The sequence below is a fragment of the Bombina bombina genome, chromosome 6, assembly GCF_027579735.1.
Source record: "Bombina bombina isolate aBomBom1 chromosome 6, aBomBom1.pri, whole genome shotgun sequence".
In the NCBI taxonomy this organism is placed as follows: Eukaryota; Metazoa; Chordata; class Amphibia; order Anura; family Bombinatoridae; genus Bombina; species Bombina bombina.
In genome coordinates, this window is record NC_069504.1 from 1,110,539,133 (window position 1) to 1,110,562,020 (window position 22,888).

Consider the following 22,888-nt stretch of genomic DNA (forward strand, 5'->3'; position numbering starts at 1 on the left):
CACATTCAGTCCTAATACTGTCACAGTCAAAAGTACTCTGTTTATATTTTTTTTAAAAACTGTGCCGGTGTCATGCGACATGCCAAGCTAGTGCCATGTGCTGTTTTAGATGTGCACTGTGCAGCACTGAATACAAAGCCCTAACCCAGCATCCAGCCATTCCCACTGCATCAGAAAAGGTCCTACTGGGGTTACCAATGTTACTAGGTAACTGCTCTGGTGGTGGGGATTGTTTCTGGGTAGGGCTGACTGTAGGCGCATGCAGCAGAAAGCTGGAGCGGCAAGAACATGAGGATTTGAGCATCTGTGCAGCTGCATACACTGCTCTCTTCAGTCTTGAGGCTGTGTGACTCATCTCACACTGTATCCATGCAGCCTTGGACAGACAGCATCCAGTCTACTGGTCCCCTTAGCCCTGCTCTTTCTGCTGTGGCCCTAAGATCAACTAACTGAAGTTTGTTAGGGGAATAGTGCTTTGTAGAAAGGTGTCAGTGGGAAGAATAAGTGAGTGCACACACGCCCCTCCCTATGCAGCATTGTCTAGTGCAGGATGAGAGGGAACTTGTTCCTAGCAAAGAAGCGACATGTGCTGGTGTGGCTGATGTATAGCGTCATGCTGATACTTCACACATTAATGTAAGGTTTATTTTTATAGTTTTTATTTTCTCTCTGTCTCAGATTTTACAGCTTCCCATAGTAGTTCTGCTGTTCCAGTCAGTAAACTTATATTTGTCTGCACCTCCATGCTTCCTCCTTTACCTTGCTTTGCTCCTATTGGCTGCCCTAAATCTCTTTAACCAGCTAACCTCACACCAGAATCATATTCAAAAGAATATTAAATGAATCCACAGTGGAGGAATTTATATATTTATTTACTTATAAGTTCTGCTTAGGTCCAGTTTCACATATTGCAATTTTTTTATTTTATTTAAATGATTAGCCCAGCAGTGGATGATCTACCGCTGGGCTAATAATAAAAAAAAATTGATTTTGTTGTTTTTTGGGATGTTGGGGTGGAGAGCGGAATTGCATGGGGTGTGGGGGGGGGGGCCAAGAAAATTTTTGCCCAGGGTCCAATCAATATTAAAGACGGCCCTGGTGACAACACTTTGCTACAATGTAAAGTAGTGAGTGTACAGCCTGTATAACAGTGTAAATTTGCTGTCCCCTCAAAATAACTCAACACACAGCCATTAATGTCTAAACCGTTGGCAACAAAAGTGAGTACACCCCTAAGTGGAAATGTCTAAATTGGGCCCATATAGCCATATTCCCTCTCTGGTGTCATGTGAATCGTTAGTGTTACAAGGTCTCAGGTGTAAACAGGGAGCAGGTGAGTTAAATTTGGTGTTATCGCTCTCACACTCTCTCATACTGGTCACTGGAAGTTTAACATGGTACCTCATGGCAAAGATCTCTCTGAGGATCTGAAAAGAAGAATTGTTGCTCTACATAAAGATGGCCTAGGCTATAAGAAGATTGCCAAGACCCTGAAACTGAGCTGTAGCATAGTGGGCAAGATCATACAGCAGTTTAACATGAAAGGTTCCACTCAGAACAGGCCTCTCCAAGGACGACCAAAGACGTTGAGTGCACGTGCCTAGCATCATATTCAGAGGTCGCCTTTGGGAAATAGCTGATGAGTGCTGCCAGCATTGCTGCAGAGGTTGAAGTGGTGGGCAATCAGCCTGTCAGTGCTCAGACCATACACCGCACACTGCATCAAATTGGTCTGCATGGCTGTCGTCTCAGATGGAAGCCTCTTCTAAAGATGATGCACAAGAAAGCCTGCAAACAGTTTGCTGAAGACAAGCAGACTAAGTGCATGGGTTACTGGAATGTGTTTATATGTGAGTGAGTATGTATATGTGTGTTTATATGAGAGTATGTGTGTTTATATGTGAGTGAGAGTATGTATATATGTGTGTTTATATGTGAGTGAGAGTAGGTATATATATGTGAGTGAGTGTATGTGTATTTCTATGCGAGTATGTATGTATATGTGTATTTATGTGAGTGAATGTGTGTTTATATGTGAGTTAGTGTGTATATGTGTGTTTATATGTGAGTGTGTGTATAAATGTGAGTGAGTGTATATATGTGTGTTTATATGCGAGTGAGTGTGTATATGTGTATTTATGTGAGTATGTAAATGTGTATTTATGTGAGTGAGTATTTATGTGAGTGAGTGTGTATATGTGTATTTATATGTGAGTGAGTGTGTGTATGTGTATTTATAAGTGAGTGAGTGTGTATATGTTTGTTTATATGTGAGTGAGTATGTATGTGTGTGTTTATATGCGAGCGAGAGTATGTATATGTGTGTTTATATGCAAGCAAGAGTATGTATATGTGTGTTTATATGCGAGTGAGAGTATGTATATGTGTGTTTATATGCGAGTGAGAGTATGTATATGTGTGTTTATATGTGAGTGAGAGTATCTATATGCGTATTTATATGTGAGTGAGTATGCATATGCGTATTTATGTGTGAGAGAGTGTGTTTATATGTATATTTATATGTGAGTAAGTGTATGAGTATGTATATTTGTGTTGATATGTGAGTTTATATGTGAGTGTGTGTATATGAGAGTGTATGTATGTGTGAGTATGTATACGTGTGTTGATATGCATGTGTATGTATGTGTGTATTTATATGTGAGTGTGTGTATATGTATGTGTGTATTTATATGTGAGTGTGTGTATATGTATGTGTGTATTTATATGCGAGTGTGTGTATATGTATGTGTGTATTTATATGTGAGTGAGTGTGTGTTTGCACGAGTAATGTTTTTTCTGTATTCTGCTTAATGTGAGGAAGGCTCGTAGCAAATTTTATGCCAGTTTTGCGCCAACTACTCACAAAAATTAGAGGGAACATTGCATGAAGAGTACACACAGTGCAATGGACGTTCCTCATTGCCATACACTAGGAAGAAGGCTACATGAAAGGTACTTTAACCCCTTAATGACAACTGACGTACCAGGTACGTCATGCATTAACAAGTAGTTAATGACAATGGACGTACCTGGTACGTCAGTTGTCTAGGAGAGTGCTGGAAGTGATCGCAATCGCTTCCAGCAGCTCTCAGGGTATTGCAGTGATGCCTCCATATGGAGGCATCCTGCAATACCTTTTTAGAAGACTCCGATGCAGAGAGGGCCACTCTGTGGCCCTCTCTGCACCGGTAGTTCGTTGGTGGGTGGGAGCGCAACAGGGAGGTGGGTGGGCGGCCCATCGCTACCCGGCATCCGGTTCCTAGAAGTGCAATGTGCACGCCGGGTGCCGGGAGCGTGCGGGGGGCGCGCGTGCGCGCGCGCGCATTAGCTGGCCACTGACACCAATGAGGGAAGGGGGGGGGGGAAAGATTTTTTTTTTAAATCATATAAAAGGATCTGGGAGGGGGAGGGGGGTAGGGGTATTGTGGGGGGCTGCTACACTACAGAAAACCCCCCAAAAAAGAAAAAAAGAGCAAAAAATACTTTTGTTTTTGTGCAAATTGGGTACTGGCAGACAGCTGCCAGTACCCAAGATGGCCGCAATTAGATAGGGGAGAGGGTTAGAGAGCTGGGGGGGGGGGGATCATGGAGGTTGGGGCTAAGGCAGGAGTCCATCACAGCTAAAATATTTTATTTTTTTTATAATAAAAAAAAAAAAAAAAAAACTCCTTTTATTTAGTACTGGCAGACTTTCTGCCAGTACTTAAGATGGCGGGGACATTTGTGGGGTGGGGGAGGGAAGAGAGCTCTGCAAGCTACCTAATTAACCCCTTCACTGCTGGGCATAATTTACGTGTGGTGCGCAGCAGCATTTAGCGGCCTTCTAATTACAAAAAAGCAATGCCAAAGCCATATAAGTCTGCTATTTCTGAACAAAGGGGATCCCAAAGAAGCTTTTACAACAATTTGTGCCATAATAGCACAAGCTGTTTGTAAATAATTTCAGTGAGAAACCTAAAATTGTGAAAAATGTAAAGTTTTTTTTTTATTTGCTCGCATTTGGCGGTGAAATGGTGGAATAAAATATACCAAAATGGGCCTAGATCAATACTTTGGGATGTCTTCTAACAAAAAATATATACATGTCAAGGGATATTCAGGGATTCCTGACAGATATCAGGGTTCCAATGTAACTAGCGCTAATTTTGAAAAAAAGTGGTTTGGAAATAGCGAAGTGCTACTTGTATTTATGGCTCTATAACTTGCAAAAAAGCAAAGAACATGTAAACATTGGGTATTTCTAAACTCAGGACAAAATTTAGAAACTATTTAGCATGGGTGTTTTTTGGTGATTGTAGATGTGTAACAGATTTTGGGGGTCAAAGTTAGAAAAAGTGTGTTTTTTTCCATTTTTTCCTCATATTTTATTATTTTTTTTGTAGTAAATTATAAGACATGATGAAAATAATGGTATCTTTAGAAAGTCCATTTAATGGCGAGAAAAACGGTATATAATATGTGTGGGTACAGTAAATGAGTAAGAGGAAAATTACAGCTAAACACAAACACCGCAGAAATGTAAAAATAGCCATTGTCATTAAGGGGTTAAAGGGACACTAAACAACAAATTTTTTCTTTCATGATTCAGATAGAGCAGCACTTTTTAGCAACTTTCTAATTTACTCCTATTATCAATTTTTCTTCATTCTCTTCTTGCTATCTTTAATTGAAAAGCAGGAATATAAGCTTAGTAGATGGCCTATTTTTGGTTCAGAACCTGGGCAGTGGTTGCTGATTGGTGGCTAAATGTATCCACCAATCAGCAAGCGCTATCCAGGGTGCTGATATTTTTCAAATAAAGATAGCAAGAAAACGAAGAAAATTTGATAATAGGAGTAAATTAGAAAGTTGCTTAAAGGGACATTATACACTCATTTTTTCTTTGCATAAATGTTTTGTAGATAATCTATTTATTTAGCCCATAAAGGGTTTTTTTTAAATAAATGTATAGTTTTGCTTATTTTTAAATAACATTACTCTGATTTTCAGACTCCTAACCAAGCCCCAAAGTTTTATGAGAATACGCTCGACTACCTACTCCAGCTTGCTCCTGTTTGTATAAAGGGTCTTTTCATATACAAAAGAAGGGGGGGGGGGGTGTCTTATTTGCCACTTGCAGTGGGCTTTCCAGCTACCTTTTCAACAGAGCTAAACTGAGAGCTTCTAAGTAAGTTTTTAAACAGTTTTATACTGGATTTTTATATCAGTATCTGTGCATCTTATTCTTTATAGTAGTGTCTATTACATGCAGTTATATGAAAATGAGTGTATACTGTCCCTTTAAGATTGCTGCTCTATCTGAATCATGAAAGAAAAAAATTGGTCTCCACGTACAAGGAAGCAAATGCTGCTATGGAGCCCTTGTGGAGCAGACTCACTCTGCAATGTAAGAAGCAGTGGTCATATGGCTCTTGCATCTTAACACCTCCGCCACCCGAGTTGTCAGAGATAAATCACTCTGAAGATGTTCGTTAGGGGTGAGTGACAGGTCCAGCAGACACATGGGACCCAATAAGTCTAACCTTCTAGCCATAAAAATGATAAATGTACTTATTTTCAATGATCAGCCCATCACTTGTGTGATATCGTGATGTATGAAAAACAAAAAGTTGTATACTCGTCTGACAAAGGGTTTGTTTTGGACTAGATAATAATCGGGGTAGCAAAAACAATGCAAAAAGGGGTCCCAGGTAAGAAATGTTTCAGAAACTCTGATCTAAATCATGAAAGTTCGATAGTGAGATCCGTTAAATATTCCTACTATTCTATACTTGCTACAAGTAAATGACAAAACGTTCAGACCTTCACTTTGTGGTCCGATGCTGTACATGCTAAAGCCGCGCACACTTGTTGGTCCACCAAGGTAAAACCTTAAACAGAAAATGAAAACAAATACTTATATGGGAAATGTTACAAATACAAACTCATTGAAAGAGAGGGTCTCTTCAGCAAGAGAAAGATAGAGACATATGGTATCATTTATTTTCCACTCTTCTGAGGTTATTAAAGGGATAGAAAGGACAGGAAACTCCAAAATGTTCATTCATGATTCGGATAGAACATACAAATTTCAAACAACTTTCCAATTTAGTTCTTTTATCAAATGTGCTTCATTCTCTTGTTATCCTTTGCTGAAGGAGCAGCATTGCACTACCAGCAGCTAGCTTAACACATCTAGTCAGCCAATCACAAGAGACTGATGTGTGCAGACACCAATCAGCAGCCAACGCCTCCTAGTGTAGGATATCTGTGCATTCATTTTCAACAAGGGATACCAAGAGAACAAAGCAAATTTCAAAATAGAAGTGAATTTAAAACGACATGCTCTATCTGAATCATGCAAGATTAATTTTCCTTTCCCTTTAAATATGCGTGGGTGCATTTCAATAGTAGATGCATTTTTACAATATACTTCTATTAGCAAAAAATGCTTTCAGTAAGTTAGTATGGTTTTTCAGAAACATATGCAAATATGCAGCGAGGGCCTGTTCACCAATACTCAAATCCTTGCCTGCTCAGAAAGCTGGTGGTGTCTATTACATCTGTGCAGGTAATTTGTGTCATGCAACCCACTGCTGACTCTGAGATGGTGTTGTGTTTGATTACTGCTGCATGGACCTTCACAGCATATGTGTGTATGCCACAAATACAGTACCTGTAATTACTTTTTCTAGAAGCATTTTACTGATGGGAAGTATTTTGCAGAAATTATTCTATTTTAAATTAAAATGCAGCAGTGCACATTTCAGTTGACCTTTCTATTTCTTTAATTAGACATTTAAAATGTGTAGTTGTTAATGTTATTTTCAAGAAGCCATTATAGTTGAACAATTGCATGCTCTAGTTTGCTAGAACATATCATTTTACGACTAGTGCCCCTGCACCTCAGTGTAGATGTACCACTTGGGACCCGCAGTGCCGAGCTGAAACTGCTGATCCAATCCACATGCGGCTAGATTACGAGTTTTGCATTACGGTTTTAATGCTGAAAAAACTGCAATTTCAGCGTAAAAACAGTAACGCAGCCATTACGAGTTGTGTCGGTAGCTATACCGCAAGCATTGTAGCCTGTAACGCAACGTCATTCCCGCACTCCAAAAAAAAAAAAAAAAAATGATGTTTTTGTGCCGGATTTCCATAGCATCGGTATTACAGGTTGCGCGGTGAGGCTAAAATGCTTGCATTGCAGCCTATATACCGACAGGATCCATTCCGCCATCTGAAAGCAGTAGTTATGGATTTTGTGTGACAAAAATGTTTCACAAAACTCATAACACCCATAAACTACCTATTAACCCCTAAACCGAGGCCCTCCAGCTTCGCAAACACTATTTAAAAAACTTTATTAACCCCTAATCTGCTGCCTGCCCACATCCCTGCCACTATAATAAAGTTATTAACCCCTATTCCGCCGCTCCCCGACACCACAGCTACTAACTAAACCTATTAACCCCTAAACTGCCAGCCCCCACATCACCACTACTAAATAAAACTATTAACCCCTAAACCACCACTAATAATTTAAACTATTAACCCCTAAACCTATCAACCCCTAAGTTTAAATTACAATATCCCTATCTTAAAATAAATTAAAAAAAAAACTTACCTGTGAAATTTAAAAAACAAAGTTTAAACTATAAATTAACCTAACACTAAACTATTATACTAAAATTAAAATAACTACCAATTAAAAAAAAAACTTTAAATTACCCATTAAAAAAAAACTAACTACTAAAAAAATTAAGTCTAAAATTACGAAAAATAAAACACTAAATTACGAAAACAAACTAAATTATCAAAAATAAAAACAATTACACCTAATCTAATAGTCCTACAAAAATAAAAGCCCCCCCAAAATAAAAAAACACACCCTCTAGCCTACAATAAACTACCAATAGCCCTTAAAAAGGGCCATATGTAGGGCATTGTACTAAATAAATCAGCTCTTTTACATTGAAAAAAATACAAAGACCCCCAACAGTAAAACCCACCACCCAACCAACCCCCAAAATAAAAAAAACCTAACAAAAACCTAAGCTACCCATTGCCCTGAAAAGGGCATATGTATGGGCATTCAGCTCTTTTAAAAAAGCCCAAACCCTGATCTAAAAAAAAACACAAAAAAACAAATCCCACCCAAAAAAAGTAAAAAAAAAAAAAAAAAAAAAACCCTTACACCAACCCCCAAAGAACCACTCACAGTTTCTGAGGTCTGTACATCCATCCTCACCCAGGCGGCATCTTCTATCTTCATCCCGGCGGCGCAGATCAAATCCATCCTTGAAGACATCCGGCGCGGAGCATCCTCTTCATATGGTCACCGCCGTACACTGGATTTTCAATGCAAGGGAGCCTTTTCAAAATGGTGTCTCTTGTATTCCTATTGGCTGATTTGATTCTTGAAATTCAAATCAGCCAATAGGATGAGAGCTACTGAAATCCTATTGGCTGTTCAAATCAGCCAATAGGATGAGAGCTACTGAAATTCTATTGGCCGATTTGAATAGACAATAGAATTTCATTATCTCTCATCCTATTGGCTGATTTGAATTTCAAGAATCAAATCAGCCAATAGGAATACAAGAGACACCATTTTGAAAAGGCTCCCTTGCATTGAAGATTCAGTGTACGGCGGTGAACATATTAAGAGGACGCTCCGGGCCAGATGTCTTCAAGGATGGATCCGCTCCGCACCGCCGGGATGAAGATAGAAGATTCCGCCAGGATGAAGACTTTTCACCGCCTGGATGAGGATGGATGTCCGGACTTCAGAAACTGTGAGTGGATCTTTGGAGGTTAGTGTTAGGTTTTTGTTTTGTTTTTTACTTTTTTTGGGTGGGTTTTTTTTAGATTAGGGTTTGGGCTTTTTTTAATAGAGCTAAATGCCCTTTTCATGGCAATGTAAAAGAGCTAAATTCCCTTACAAATCCCCTTGTAAGGACAATGGTTAGCTTAGGTTTTTGTTACAGTTAGGTTTTTTATTTTGGGGCTTGGTTGGGTGGTGGGTTTTACTGTTGGGGGGGTCTTTGTATTTTTTCAAGGTAAAAAGAGCTGTTTATTGTAGGCTAGGGATGTTTTTATTTTAGGGGGGCTTTTTTATTTTTTATAGGGCTATTAGATTAGGTGTAATTGTTTTTATTTGTGATATTTTCGTTTGTTATTTTTCCTAATTTAGTATTTTTTTTACTAGTGTTAGTTTTTTTTTAATGTGTAATTTAGTTTTTTTTTAAATTGGTAGTTATTTTAATTTTAGTATAATAGTCATGTTAATTGTTAGTTTAAAAACGTAGGTTTTTTCATTTCACAGGTACGTTTTTATTTATTTTAAGATAGGGATATTGTAATTTTAATATAAAGTTAGGGGGTTGTTAGGTTTAGGGGTTAATAGTTTAGTTTTTTGATATGTGGGGTGGCTGGCGGTTTAGGGGTTAATAGGTTTATTTAGTGGTGGTGATGTGGGAGGCCAGAGGTTTAGGGGTTAATAACTTTATTAAGGTGTTGGCGATGGCAGATTAGGGGTTAATAACTATTATGGCGTCGGAGATGACGGGAGCAGCAGATTAGGGATTCATAACTTTATTTAGGTGTCGGCGATGTTGGGGGCAGCAGATTAGGGGTGTTTAGACTTGGGGTTTATGTTAGGGTGTTAGGTTTAAACGTAACTTTTTTTTCCCATTGACATCAATGGGGTTGCGTTATGGCGATCGCCTTTCCGTGCTTCAGGTGTTAGTTTTTTTTCTAACACTTTCTCCCCATTGATGTCTATGGGGAAAGCGTGCACGAAAACGTATTTTCAGCCCTTGGATTTTGTGCGGTATGGAGCTTATTACCACCATATTTTGCACGCACGAAGAGGCTTTTCAGAAACTTGTAATGGCAGCGCTATGGGAGGGTGAAATAACGCAACTTTTGTTGCGTTCGTTTCGCACTCTCTATAGCACAAAACTCGTAATCTAGGCAAGAATTAGTTACACAGCCGAGTTGTGCGACTAGAGCTGCTCAGTGTCAGTTTCTGCACAGGATCAGGGGTGCTCTGCGCGTCCCAAGTGGTACTTCTGTGTTTAAACAATTTGCAAAGATTAAACACACAGAGGTGCAGGGATGCTAGTCTTAAAATGATATGCTCTAATTAGATCATTTAATTTTTTACTTGAGTAGAATGACCCTTTAAGAACAATTTTTCAATATATTTAATTTCATTTGTTCAATAACTACCTTTAATAAAGAAACACCTTCCCAAACCCTGTACTGATACTGAAGCCACGTGCTTGTGCATCTCCTTGCAGAATGCTCATTTTCTCAAAAGGAGCATTACTATAATGAAAGTGCAGTGCCCCAGTAAAGGAGTCTAAGTTTAAGCTGTTAATAATGCTTATAAAAGTAACTGTCTTTAAAGCTAAAAACAAACAATACAGAGATTATTTTTAAATATCACTTTAATGTATATATCTATATATATCTATATATCTATATATATATATATATATATATATATATATATAGCACTGTCTAGTAACTGTTTTATTTATCACTGGGAGAGGTGAAAGGAGATCTGACTCACCGATCAGCAATACTCGATGGTTTGTCTCCAATAGGCAACAGCATCCCACCCCACAGAGATGTTGAGAGGACCTATTAAGTTGGGAATAGATATTAGTTCCCATTTTGTAGATATTCTGCTATTTATGCTGTAATTTCATTAAACAAAGATGTACCCACAGAGTCCCAGCCAAGCTTTTTATTTAGCTGCAGCTCAAAGTCCTCTTTCAGAAAGCTGACGTCTCCACCTGTATAGCCAGCCAGCTCCTACAAGGAACAGTAAATATATTAATGAAGAGCACATTAAATATATTAATAAAGTATTTTGTTTAATTTAACTGTGAAAAAAAGATGTTCCTATCAAATATGCAAAAATACATATACACCCCAACAGGAGCACACCAAGTGTGTTACTTTAACATATGTTTAACCAAATTTGGAAATGTTAACCCCTTAACGACGGCAACATACCCTGTACGCTATTAGACCCTTCCTCTTGTAGGCTTGCTAAAAAGCTATTGAAAGAGACACCCCCATAGAAAGACCAGCGACGTACAGAGCAAGGTGTTAAACATACTAAAAGGAGGGACAGAAATATTGTTATCTTTGCACAATGGTTATTATTCATTCCTTAGGAAGTTACTAGATACAGAAACTTCTATATCTGCCACTAGAAGAGCTGCCAGTTTAAGTGATGCAATATTACAATACAATAGTTATTTTCAGACTTTGTGTTTGCTACACAGTTGGTGGACAACTAAGACTAACCAAAGATACAGGACTAGACAAAAGTGAGGGGACGTGTACAGGGGGATGCCAGAATGATTTCTGTCTTTGGGGAGCACAGCTTCCTGCCACCTTATGTTTTGAGGACCAAAAAATAGATTTTGGAAACAGGAATGAACACTCCCCACCCCCTGCCAGATACAAATTACACTCCTTAGATAGTAAATAAAATAAAAAACTGGGGTCAACAAATTTGTTCAAAATTTAGGAACCAGACCACATACTCACACAAACATATATAAATATATCACACATTACTAATATAAAGACCTCTTGTGTTACCTGATTGATTTTCAGCAAGGCGCCGCTTTTGGGCAAGATCGAGGAGTTGCGAGTATCAATAACCATGGCATGCTAGAACATAACACACATAAATATTGTTTACTACAGAATTAATATGCAATGACAAACGCTAGGACAAAAAAATACTAAATAGCATTTGCTTTTTAAACAAAACGTACCCTTTCTCTGTTTAGAAATAGTATTCACACCATATATACTGCACATAGGGCTCCATTTAAGAAGCTACGAATGTTGCTTTGGAGCGCCTTCGGCTGCAGGCACACATCCTCAGACAGCCGCATATTAACCTATATGCCAATTAAGTGGCATTTTTGTATCCACACCAGACTGGGGAGATTGGCCGTGCACAAGCAGGGGGCGTTGTGTTGCACACAAGGCAAACTGTGTTATGATAAAGGTCGGCATCATATTGATGGGCAGACAGGAGCGGAGATATCCACCCGTGGGTTAGTAAATCTGGCTAATACTATCTACTAATAGAATAGAAGTTTTATTATAGATTATAACAGAAAAAGACAAGAGGAGCCTCACAGGGTGAGTATGTCTAAATAGAGGAAAACACTTGATATGGTGACAAGTGGCAACTCACATTTAGATGGGCACTACATGTAGCGCGCGTGGGGCAGACTGGAAAATACTATTCCCTCCAGAGAGACACAAACCAGGCACAGCAGCGGTTAGGGGGAACAACTGCAAACAACAAGCAGACACCACAATGGGGTTTCCTCCACCAGGTAGCATGTGACGTCACAGTCACAAGGTGGGCTCAGTCAGCTCCAAGGATGAACTCCGACTCCCAATCTTTTAGCTCAAACACCAGTACAATGTAATTGTGCAAAACCGTGAGGGATATTACAGTTTTGGTAAGAAGCATACAGATTCCTTGGTTAGTATAAAAATATTTATTCAAAAACGGTATTTCCACAATTTCATCAGGCTTATAAAATTGTGAACAAAACACTGGCTTATATCAAAATATAAGGTCCACCCTCTAATTACATACACAGGTGAGGTAGGAAACAATCTTGTGCATCTGATATACATGTTTGTTACATAGTAATTATACATTGTTAAAACAATGTTTTAAAATTAAAAAAAAAAAAAGGAACCTAAAATAGTATCAAAAGATACTGATACTAAAAAACCACAACCCTAATATTTACAAACAATAATATCAACAAACAAAAATATAGAAGATATTAAAAAATAAACCATGGTATATGTCAAGTTGATTATTGCTAAAAAACATGACTTAAGTTATAAATATTTGTGAATGTTTATTGTGGATGAATAATATTTGAATGAGTGAGGGAGTGGAAGTGATGAGATGTAATGTGCAACTGAAATAGTGTGGCACAACTAAGTGCTTGAAATAAGTGAAGTGAGTGATAAAATAAAGGATAAAAAATGCGCTCTGGAAATATTAATAATACTAATGTAGGTATGTATAGAACGCCTATCTATATAATGTAATGATGGAAACTCATTAGGATATGTAGATAATGAAAAAAGAATATACAAGATAAGATAAAAACGTGATCGATGCAAGTTAATATATCCATATAATTAATCTAAACATTAATAGTGGATTGTGTTGCTATGTCGGGCAGTGATCAAAGACAATGTATGTCTGGGAAAAGTGAGAATGCTAAAAAAAAAAAAAAAAAAAGAAAAAAAAAAAAAAAAAAAAGGGAGGTGTAGAATTGTGTGTGATCATATTAGTATAGCAAAAGGTGTGTTCCACTAGTATATTTTTAAATAAATAGGGTTAAGTCGATATTCAAAAATAATATTTTCCTCATTGGTATAGATCTACAACTTTGGGCGGCCTTCCAATTATCTATGATAGCGCGCGTCAATTTAATTAAAACTATCATCTTCCCACGTTTGTTATACCCGTTGCAGAACCTTCCTCTATTCATATTAAATAAGGATTTGAAACTAATCAATGCCTTATTTTCTAAATTTATTTGGAATAATAAAAAACCACGGATGTCGCTGGGGAGACTTATGCAAAATACGGGAGTAGCTGGTTTAGCGCTCCCTAATCTTAAACTTTATAACCTGGCTGCAATGGCTAAAATAGCAATAGATTGGCTCGCTGGATCAAATATCTCATCTGGAGAGATAAGAGTCTTTTTTAATTTCACCATTCTCTTTGAAAGCGATCCTACATTCTCAAGTCCAGAAACTGCCACAGAATGTCAGTTGTCTTATTTATATTAAAAACATAGTACATGCATGGCAAACATTTTGCTCAATTCTAGAGTTGGATTATTCGTTCTCAGAATTTCTACCTATTGTAAGTAACCCTAGTTTTCTTCCTGGGCTATATCAAAAAGTGTTTAAAGATTGGGCAGATAAAGGATTACACTACATAAAACAACTTCTTGATGAAAATTATCAAGTTATCTCGGCAGAGGCTATGTTTAGTAAGTATGCTATACCTAGATCTAATCTATTTGCGTATTTTCAAATTCGCCATTTTATCTTAGACCAGAAATGGCAGAGTAGTGTCACAGCAGGTTGGGCAGATATTAAACTTTGCATACAAAAATTCACTACGGGTGATGCATCAATTTCATTGATATATTATATTATGTTAAATAAGCAAAGTCTATCTATTAGGGACAATATATGTAAATCATGGATATCCGTAATTCCGTCGATAGACCATGAAATGATCTTTCAGAGTTTTGACGCTCTACACAGATGTAAAGTGCCAGTGATATGGAGAGAATCACATATGAAGGTGATAAATAATTTTTATGTTTCACCTTTGAAAATGAATAAGTTCTACCTCTCCTCGGTTAACTTGTGCCCACGGTGTGCACATTATAAAGCTGATATTCTCCACATGTTCTGGACATGCCCTAAAGTTAGACAACTGTGGTTGAAAATTATTTACTGGTTTAATAAATTATACAAAGTCTCAATTGCGTTAGCTGCGGAGAATGTTATTTTGCTATCATTGCGCAATAACGCCTTCAATAGTGATACTATAAATAGTATAAATACAATTATACTGGTGGTTAGATATTGTATAATTAGAAATTGGAAAAGTAAGGCTGTACCAGGATTAGCTATGGTGTTCGGAACTGACCTTATTGAATGTCTTTCCACATAGTTGGATAAAACAATTGTGAGGAGCCCGGTTGAAGGGGGGGGGGGTAGTGGAGAGGAACTAGTATAAAATGTAATTATTTTTTTTTCCTTCCTTTTTGTGTTGGTGTTCAGTCTTGTCTTGTTAGTCATTTGTGGTGAATCTTATAGTTGTTTCATATATTCCCCCATAAAGGTGGGAATAAACCAGACTGTTTATAAATATAGCTGATTTGGGATTCGAAACTCAAGTACAAAGAGAATATGGGAATTGTGTTTATTCTTTCTTTTTCCTTTTTTCTTCTATTCCTATCTGTTTTCCATTATTATCATGTCGGAAGCTGCGTCTTCCGGATAACCCATCGTATGTTGTTTATAGAATTATATGGAATATTACTCGGAAAATGGTTTTGAATGTTTACTGTGAAATGATCAGTTAATCTTTGTTAGGTGCTAATATACGGAGAAATATTCTTGTTCAATTTAAAAATGTGGAACAGAAAATGTAGAGGTATCTCTAGCTGTTAAAATGTTGTCATATGTAGAATTGAATACATAGGATTTATTATGGTTTATATGATGTAATTTTTTGTCAATTTTGCACTATTTTATGTTGCTCATGAGAGATGTCTGCAGATATGACCTTGTTTGAATAGAAGATGGAAGATTTTCATTGCACAGAATGTCATTTTGATTGCGATGAGACATTTTTATTTTTTCTTTGTATTTGCTTGTGAAAAAATAAAAAAACAAATTTTAAAAAAATATATATATATATATATTTTCCTCGTGAGTCAAAAGCTGCAAGATCAACACATGTTCAGACCTACTGGACTAAGAGTTTGTAATTTATCAATCCAGTAGGTCTCTCTTTGTCTTAACCGATATACACACATATATGCGCAACTTACCCCATACTTTGTATAGAAGACATGTAATCTAATAGATGATTTTTCAATCAAGACTCTTACATGTCTTCCATACAAAGTGATTTTTTACTCAAATTGATTGTTTATTTTTGAGGGGGACACTGACATGGTGTCCTCTTTTGCATCACATCTAAATAATAATGACACTTAGTTGTGCCACACTATTTCAGTTGCACATTACATCTCATCACTTCCACTCCCTCACTCATTCAAATATTATTCATCCACAATAAACATTCAGAAATATTTAGAACTTACGTCATGTTTTTAGCAATAATCAACTTGACATATACCATGGTTTTATTTTTTAATATTTTCTATATTTTTGTTTGTTGATATTATTGTTTGAAAATATTAGGGTTGTGGTTTTTTAGTATCAGTATCTTATGATACTATTTTAGGTTCCTTTGTTTTTAAATTTTAAAACATTGTAGTTTAAAAATGTATAATTACTATGTAACAAACATGTATATCAGATGCACAAGATTGTTTCCTACCTCACCTGTGTATGTAATTAGAGGGCGGACCTTACACTTCGATATAAGCCAGTGTTTTGTTCACAATTTTATAAGCCTGATGAAACGGTGGAAATACCACTGAGAAACGAGTAGCTTGTTTTTAAATAAATCTTTTTATACTAACAAAGAAATCTGTATGCTTCTTACCAAAACTGTGATATCCCTCACGGTTTTGCACAATTACATTGTACTGGTGTTTGAGCTAGCAGATTGGGAGTCGGAGTTCATCCTTGGAGCTGACGGAGCCCACCTTGTGATTGTGACGTCACATACTATCTGGTGGAGGAAACCCCATTGTGGTGTCTGCTTGTTGTTTGCAGTTGTTCCCCCAAACCGCTGCTGTGCCTGGTTTGTCTTGCTGTAGTGCCCATCTAAATGTGAGTTACTTGTCACTATATCAAGTGTTTTCCTCTATTTAGACATACTCACCCTATGAGGCGCCTTTTGACTTTTTCTGTTGTTATAGCCTTCGCGGGATTCAGGATCCCTTCATCGGAGTGACGACTCGTTGGCATCATGCTATGAGACTGTTTTTTCACAGTGGACATTGCCTTTTTTTTTATTGATTTCCTGTGATGATTATACATTTTGTAACATTTTTTGTACCATATAGTGAGCGCCCCCCTTATATTTTATTCCTGTATAGGAGTTAGCCTTATACAAGTGGATATATATACATTTCTTGCATTATTATAAATAAACTTAGACTCAACTCTCTGCCAACTAAGTGACTGAGACTGTTAAAGTCATTCACTGCTCAATAAAAGTAGACATGTATCTGAGGGTTTTGTTATTATGTGCTGAATTGCTAAAGAAAAGTGGAGTGGTGGAATTTTATAACTCTGTTCAAAGAGGTGCAGTTTTCACCACTTACTGATAGAGAAGACTTAAGAGTGTGCCCACTCTCCTCCCGAATGGCAAAAGATGCAGTTCTTGCCAGGCAGCCCAGTTCTCGCCAAACCCCCTCCCATTTCAACGTGTGGTTGGTCTTCCATAATGGGAACTATAATTAAAAATATAAATAAAGACCTTTATTATTCATACAGACCTTAAAATCATGATACTATGCACAATCTGGACACTATGTCAAATGGTGTCACCATACGCATGAGCAGACATATTTATTTAAAATTTAGGACTTAAAAAAACTGAAAAAGTTTTGCAATTTGTGGCTGCCCAGTTAGAGATTTCTATCCTCTATCTGTAAGAAAATGATCACAGCAAGAATTATATTTTGGTTTCCTCATATGCTAATAAACATAAGACAAGTTATAACAAAAGACCAAGAAAGAAGTAAGCAAAACAAACAATAATACATGCCTCTAAAGACTCTAAATTCCACGCTTTGCCCCAGAAACCCTTCTTTAATAAAATGTAAAGAGAGGCAGTAAAGTAAAAATTAAAAAGGGACACAAAACCAATTTTTTTTTCTTTCACGATTTAGAAAGAGCAAGCAATTTTAAACAACTTTGCAATTTACTGCTTTTTTTTTTCTTTTTAATGGTTGTATAAACATACAATACATAAAATAGAAAATAAATAAAAAAAAGATCCACAAATTACACGTACATGGTGCGTGCAATTAACAAATAAATCCTGCTTTAATTAAACAATTTAGTTCTTACTTTACTCTTAAAGGGACGCTCCAGCTTAACATTTTTATTTATTATTTTTATAGAAGTTACAAATTAATTTTCAATGAGATATATATCAAACAAATTAGTGAAACATAAAATAATATTTCAACTTACACTAAATGCTTTCTAAGTCCTTATTAGATTTTTTTTAAACGCCCCTCGTGAAAAAACAAATTTTTAGTCTTTAGTATGCTGCTGATGTTGTCCAATCATTTTGATTATATAAATTAGATACTAGTAGCCCGAGCGCGCCCTTGTTAATGTGTTTTAGCTATTGTTTTTCTTCATTTTAATTGTGTTATATACCAGGAAGTGCTTTATAGTTTAGTTCTTCACCGCTCTCAGAAGCTTGATTTTATCCTTACATAAATGTTGATCTGTGATAAATTGAGCCGCGTGTGTGCTTATTTGTGTTTAGGTTTGTGAGGGAAGAGCTGTTGCTATATTATGCGCTTACTTCCACGGAGCTCTCTCTGCGAGTGAAGTGACAGCCTCTGTATACAAAAGTGGTATGTGTCTGTTAGAGACTGTATACGCTGAGAGTTATTCGTTTGCTCAGTGCAAAAATGGAAAAATAAAAAATGTGAGGTGGAAAGTATCGTTTTTTTAGGCTATCAATATCCATACAAAATAGGAGTAATAAAAATATAGTGAGAGAAAAATCAGAATTATAAAAAATAAAAAGTATATAGCAATACCTTTTATAAAGATTTATGTCCCCAAATAAATATATAATATTTCAAACAATCCATGTTTATGCACTTAAAATAAGTCTTGACATGAAGCCGCTAGCTGTTCACAAAATGAAGCAGCGAGCTGTCAAATGAAATGAGGGAAACTTAGTTGAGCGGGTTAGCGTGACTTCTCAAATGTACTGCAGTCGAGGCGCGCTACCAATGCTCGTTCATGAAGCACATTCATGGATTATACTAGGATTTACCTCTTCCACCCAATTAGAGAAATCCGGGGGGGAGGGGGGGAAATTTAATTTTTTCCAGTACCTCACATCATCTTTTTCGCACAATTGAACATAATGCAATTTACTGCTTTTATCCAATTTGCTTAATTCGCTGCATATCCTTTGTTGAAGCATATATAAATAGGCTCAATAGCTGCTGATTGGTGGCTACACATTGATACCTTGTGTGATTGGCTCACCCATTTGCATTGCTATTTCTTTGACAAAGGATACCTAAAGAATCAAGCAAATTACATAATATAAGTATATTGGAATGTTTAAAATTGTATTCGCTATCTGAATCATGAAATAAACATTTTGGGTTTCATGTCTCTTTAAACTATCATTATTCAGATAAAGCTTGCAAATGTAAGTAACTTTTCATTTTACTTCTATTGCCAAATGTGCTTCATTGTCTCAGGCTCAGGATTGCACTGCTGGGAGCTAGATGGCGATTGGTGGCTGCACATTTCTCTAGTCATTGGCTCACCAGATATGTTGAGCTAGCTCCTAATAGAGCATTGCTGCTCCTGAGCCTACTCTTCAAACAAATAATATCAAGAGAACAAAACAAATTTGATTTGATATAGTAAATTGGAAAGTTTCAAAATTGTATGTTTTCTGAATCATGAAACTGTCCCTTTAAACGTAAAGCAAATGCAATCATGTAACTGAAAAAAGTATCAGCATTTGAAAGAGTGCAGAGGGCTTATGTTTCAAGACATTCAGCAATATTCACCATCTTATGACCACATCCTACCATACAGGTAACGCCACACGTGTATTTATCATGCGACAATGGCACAGGATTCATATTTTAGGCTATGGAAGCAAATTCTAAACCAAACAAAATAAAAGCTTGTGTGGAAACCATATACACTTTCTAATTTTGGGTGAAGTGCATAATATTATCATCATCATACAAGCATACAATTTGACGGTAGATAAGAACAAAAAGGCCCATCAAGTCTACCCATTTACATGTTAGTGTTTTTTAGGAAAGCCTTATGTCCCAGGCAGTTTTGAATTCCTTTACAGTCCCTGTGTTCACCACCTCAATTGGAAGTTTATTCCATGAATCCACCACCCTCTTTCTGTAAAAAAAATGCTTCCTCAAATTTCTCCTGAATCTGCTACCCTCTAATTTAAGACTGCGACACCTGGTTTTGGCATTTATTTTTGTAAAAAAATGTTTTTAGCTTCCACTTTATTAGGTCCCTTCATATATTTGAATGTTTCTATCACATCACCTCTTTCCCTTCTCTCCTCTAAACTATACATATTTAGGTTATAGTCTTTCTTTGTACATTTTATATTTTAGACCGTGTGCCATTTTAGTATCCCCCTTTTGGACAGTTTCTAGTTTATTTATATCCTTCTGGAGATATGGTCTGACAAACTGTACACAGTATTCCAGATGATCTGTAAAGTGGCATAATAACCCTGGTATTTCTGCTACTAATACCTCTCCCAATGCAACCAAATTTTAAATAATCTGAAATAATAAATTCCCAAGTCCCGTTCCTCTTTAGTTACAGTCAGTAATGTACCATTGAGACTATAATTGGCCTTTGGGTTTTTGGATCCTATATGCTGGTAATATTCCAGCAGTGAAACCATGCTGTCCTTTGTCTTCTAGGTTGTTTGTCTGAAGATAAGACACAATATTTCCTTTAAAATAGCTTCCACTAATTTCCCTGCAATTGAGGTGAAACTAACTGGCCTATAGTTTGCCAAATCTTCCCTACTACCCTTTAACAGTGTCTGATTAAATAAATCAGCTAATGGAGTAGCTATCATGGGTCAGAATTCTCTTAGAAGCCTTGGATGAATATTATCTGGACCCACAGACTTATTTACTTTTATTTTGGATAAAGCTCTTGAAGCCTCTTCCTCTGTAAAAAGACAAGTATAACTCATACTGTTTAAAGTAACATCCCTTAATAGAATCCCACTATCTTTACAATCGTTTGAAAAGACTGAACAAAAGTAATCATTTATACAGTTTGTTTATCTTCTTTCACTACTCTATCATCAATCTTAAAAGGGACATTGTACACTAGATTTGTCTTTGCATAAATGTTTTGTAGATGCTACATGTATATAGCACATCTGGTAGTGTTTTTGTAACAATGTATAGTTTTGCTTATTTTTTTAATAACATTGTGCTGATTTTCAGACTCCTAACCAAGCCCCACGGTGTCAAATGTATACACGTATACTCTGCACGATGATCTAATAACGATGTTCATCTACCTACTAGCTGTAATAATCCACATAATTACTAAATAGTTTGCCAGAAAATAAGTTCTGCTATGCCAGAGATATAGCACTCGCCTGGCGAAAATGACTCACTTAAATATGGGATACTACTGGATAGACCTATGGCTGCATATATTTATATTCTGTACTAGGTTGGGTAACAGCTTCTCTACCTCCACCGCAATTATTATAGCATCCTGCAGAACCTAACTATAGTCCTAATTGATTAAGAGTTATCCTGGGTACTGTTGAGGGGAATTTATGGTATTGTTGGAGTTATGTGTAGTATGTGTAGTGTAGTAAAGTTTATATATTAAAAATATGTTGCTCATATGTATGTTAACCTCATTATCCCCCCTCTCTGTAGTATCTCTGGCTACACTGAAGCAAGCCCCACGTGGCAAAACTATTGCTACGTTTGGAGGGGTCCGGACGTGTTAAACGCCCAAGATTTTCTTAGGATATAGCTACATCCCTTACTTATTTAAAGCCCATCATTCCTAGACCTCTCTGTTAGAAATTATTTTGCATCCCATATTTGTTTCTTAAGTTGCCAATACGCTCCTACCCCCTCCCCTTCTCTCTTCCTTCCCCTCTCCCGGGGCGCTCTGGGGTTCCCAGTAGCCCTTGTGGTTTTCCTCGTAACATACCGCACCTTTTCCCCCTATTTACGCTACATAATTTGATATATATATTGTTCAGGTTAAAGTACTAGGGTATGCTCCACTATGGCGTATGATTAACAATGTTTGCTCAAAATACTGTGCAAATTGATATGTAAAATGTTTGATATAATAGTTCATATCTCCTGACCACTTGCTATATCTTGTTGTTGCTTTATAACTACTTGCTTAAATCTAGCCATATATACTTAGCAATAAGATACATGTACTATTCAATTTGACGTAACTAGATATACTTTATTACTGCATGTGTTTTAACAGTATTTGCTTCAGATACTGTGCAGTTTGCTACGTCATATTTGGTTTACTAGTTCATAGTTCTCGATATCCTGTTATATCTTGTTACACTTTCGAACTGGCTTCTTTGAGGATGAGTGTGTTATACAATTTGAAATATATATATTTTTTTGGTCAGATTGAATCTACCCTACTTTGCCATGTGATGTAACAGGATTGATTTATTGTTGAGATTCTTATGACCACTGTATCCTTTATGTGATATTTGTAACAGTATTTGTTTTTAGTGATTTTAACCTCAATAAAAATTATTCAAAAAAAAAAAAAAAAGTATACACGCGTTTACAGACTCCTGATTATGTTATCTGTCTTTTCATATGCAGGCAAGGGGGGTGTCTTCTTGATTTCCAAGCCCCTTTCAATGGTTGTCCCAGCTAATCCTCATAAAAAAAGTGCTAAACTGAGAGATTCTAAGTACGTTTTTAAAAGGTTTTATTTTTGGATCAGCATCTGTGCATATTCTTTTTTATCGTAGTGTCTATTACATGCAGATATATGAAAATTGATGTATACTGTCCCTTTAAGTCTTACTATCTCTCCATTAGTTTTTCTCTTTTCAAAAGATATATCTAAAGAAGGTTTTGTCACCATTTTTTTTACAAATTGTGCTATTTTCTCTTCTGCATCAGCTTTAGCCTTTCTGATTAACTGCTTTGTCATCTTTTGTTGGGTTCTCCATTTTCCTTATCCACTTCTGAGCCAGTAAATTTTAATTTATTTTATCTTTGTTGTCTTAACTGCATGTGCTACTTTCCTTGAAAACCATATTGGTTTTCTTTTACTTTTACAAACAAGCCTAAAACAGTGTTTAGATGCATGTAGAATAGCGTTTTTTGTTTTGTTTTTAAATATTCCCACTGTTCTTGTACTCCTG

General features: G+C 36.6%; 1 protein-coding gene across 1 annotated transcript in view; it reads right to left on the reverse strand.

The window, feature by feature from the left end:
* Positions 1–22,888, reverse strand: part of SAMM50 (SAMM50 sorting and assembly machinery component) — a 61,863-nt gene that overhangs the window by 27,707 nt on the left and 11,268 nt on the right. The window contains exons 8-12 of the mRNA XM_053719052.1: positions 17,052–17,180; positions 11,608–11,679; positions 10,720–10,806; positions 10,562–10,632; positions 5,803–5,870 (exon numbers count right to left, since the gene is read on the reverse strand). Coding sequence (XP_053575027.1) covers positions 5,803–5,870; positions 10,562–10,632; positions 10,720–10,806; positions 11,608–11,679; positions 17,052–17,180 — 427 coding nt within the window. The remainder of the gene's footprint in view (positions 1–5,802; positions 5,871–10,561; positions 10,633–10,719; positions 10,807–11,607; positions 11,680–17,051; positions 17,181–22,888) is intronic.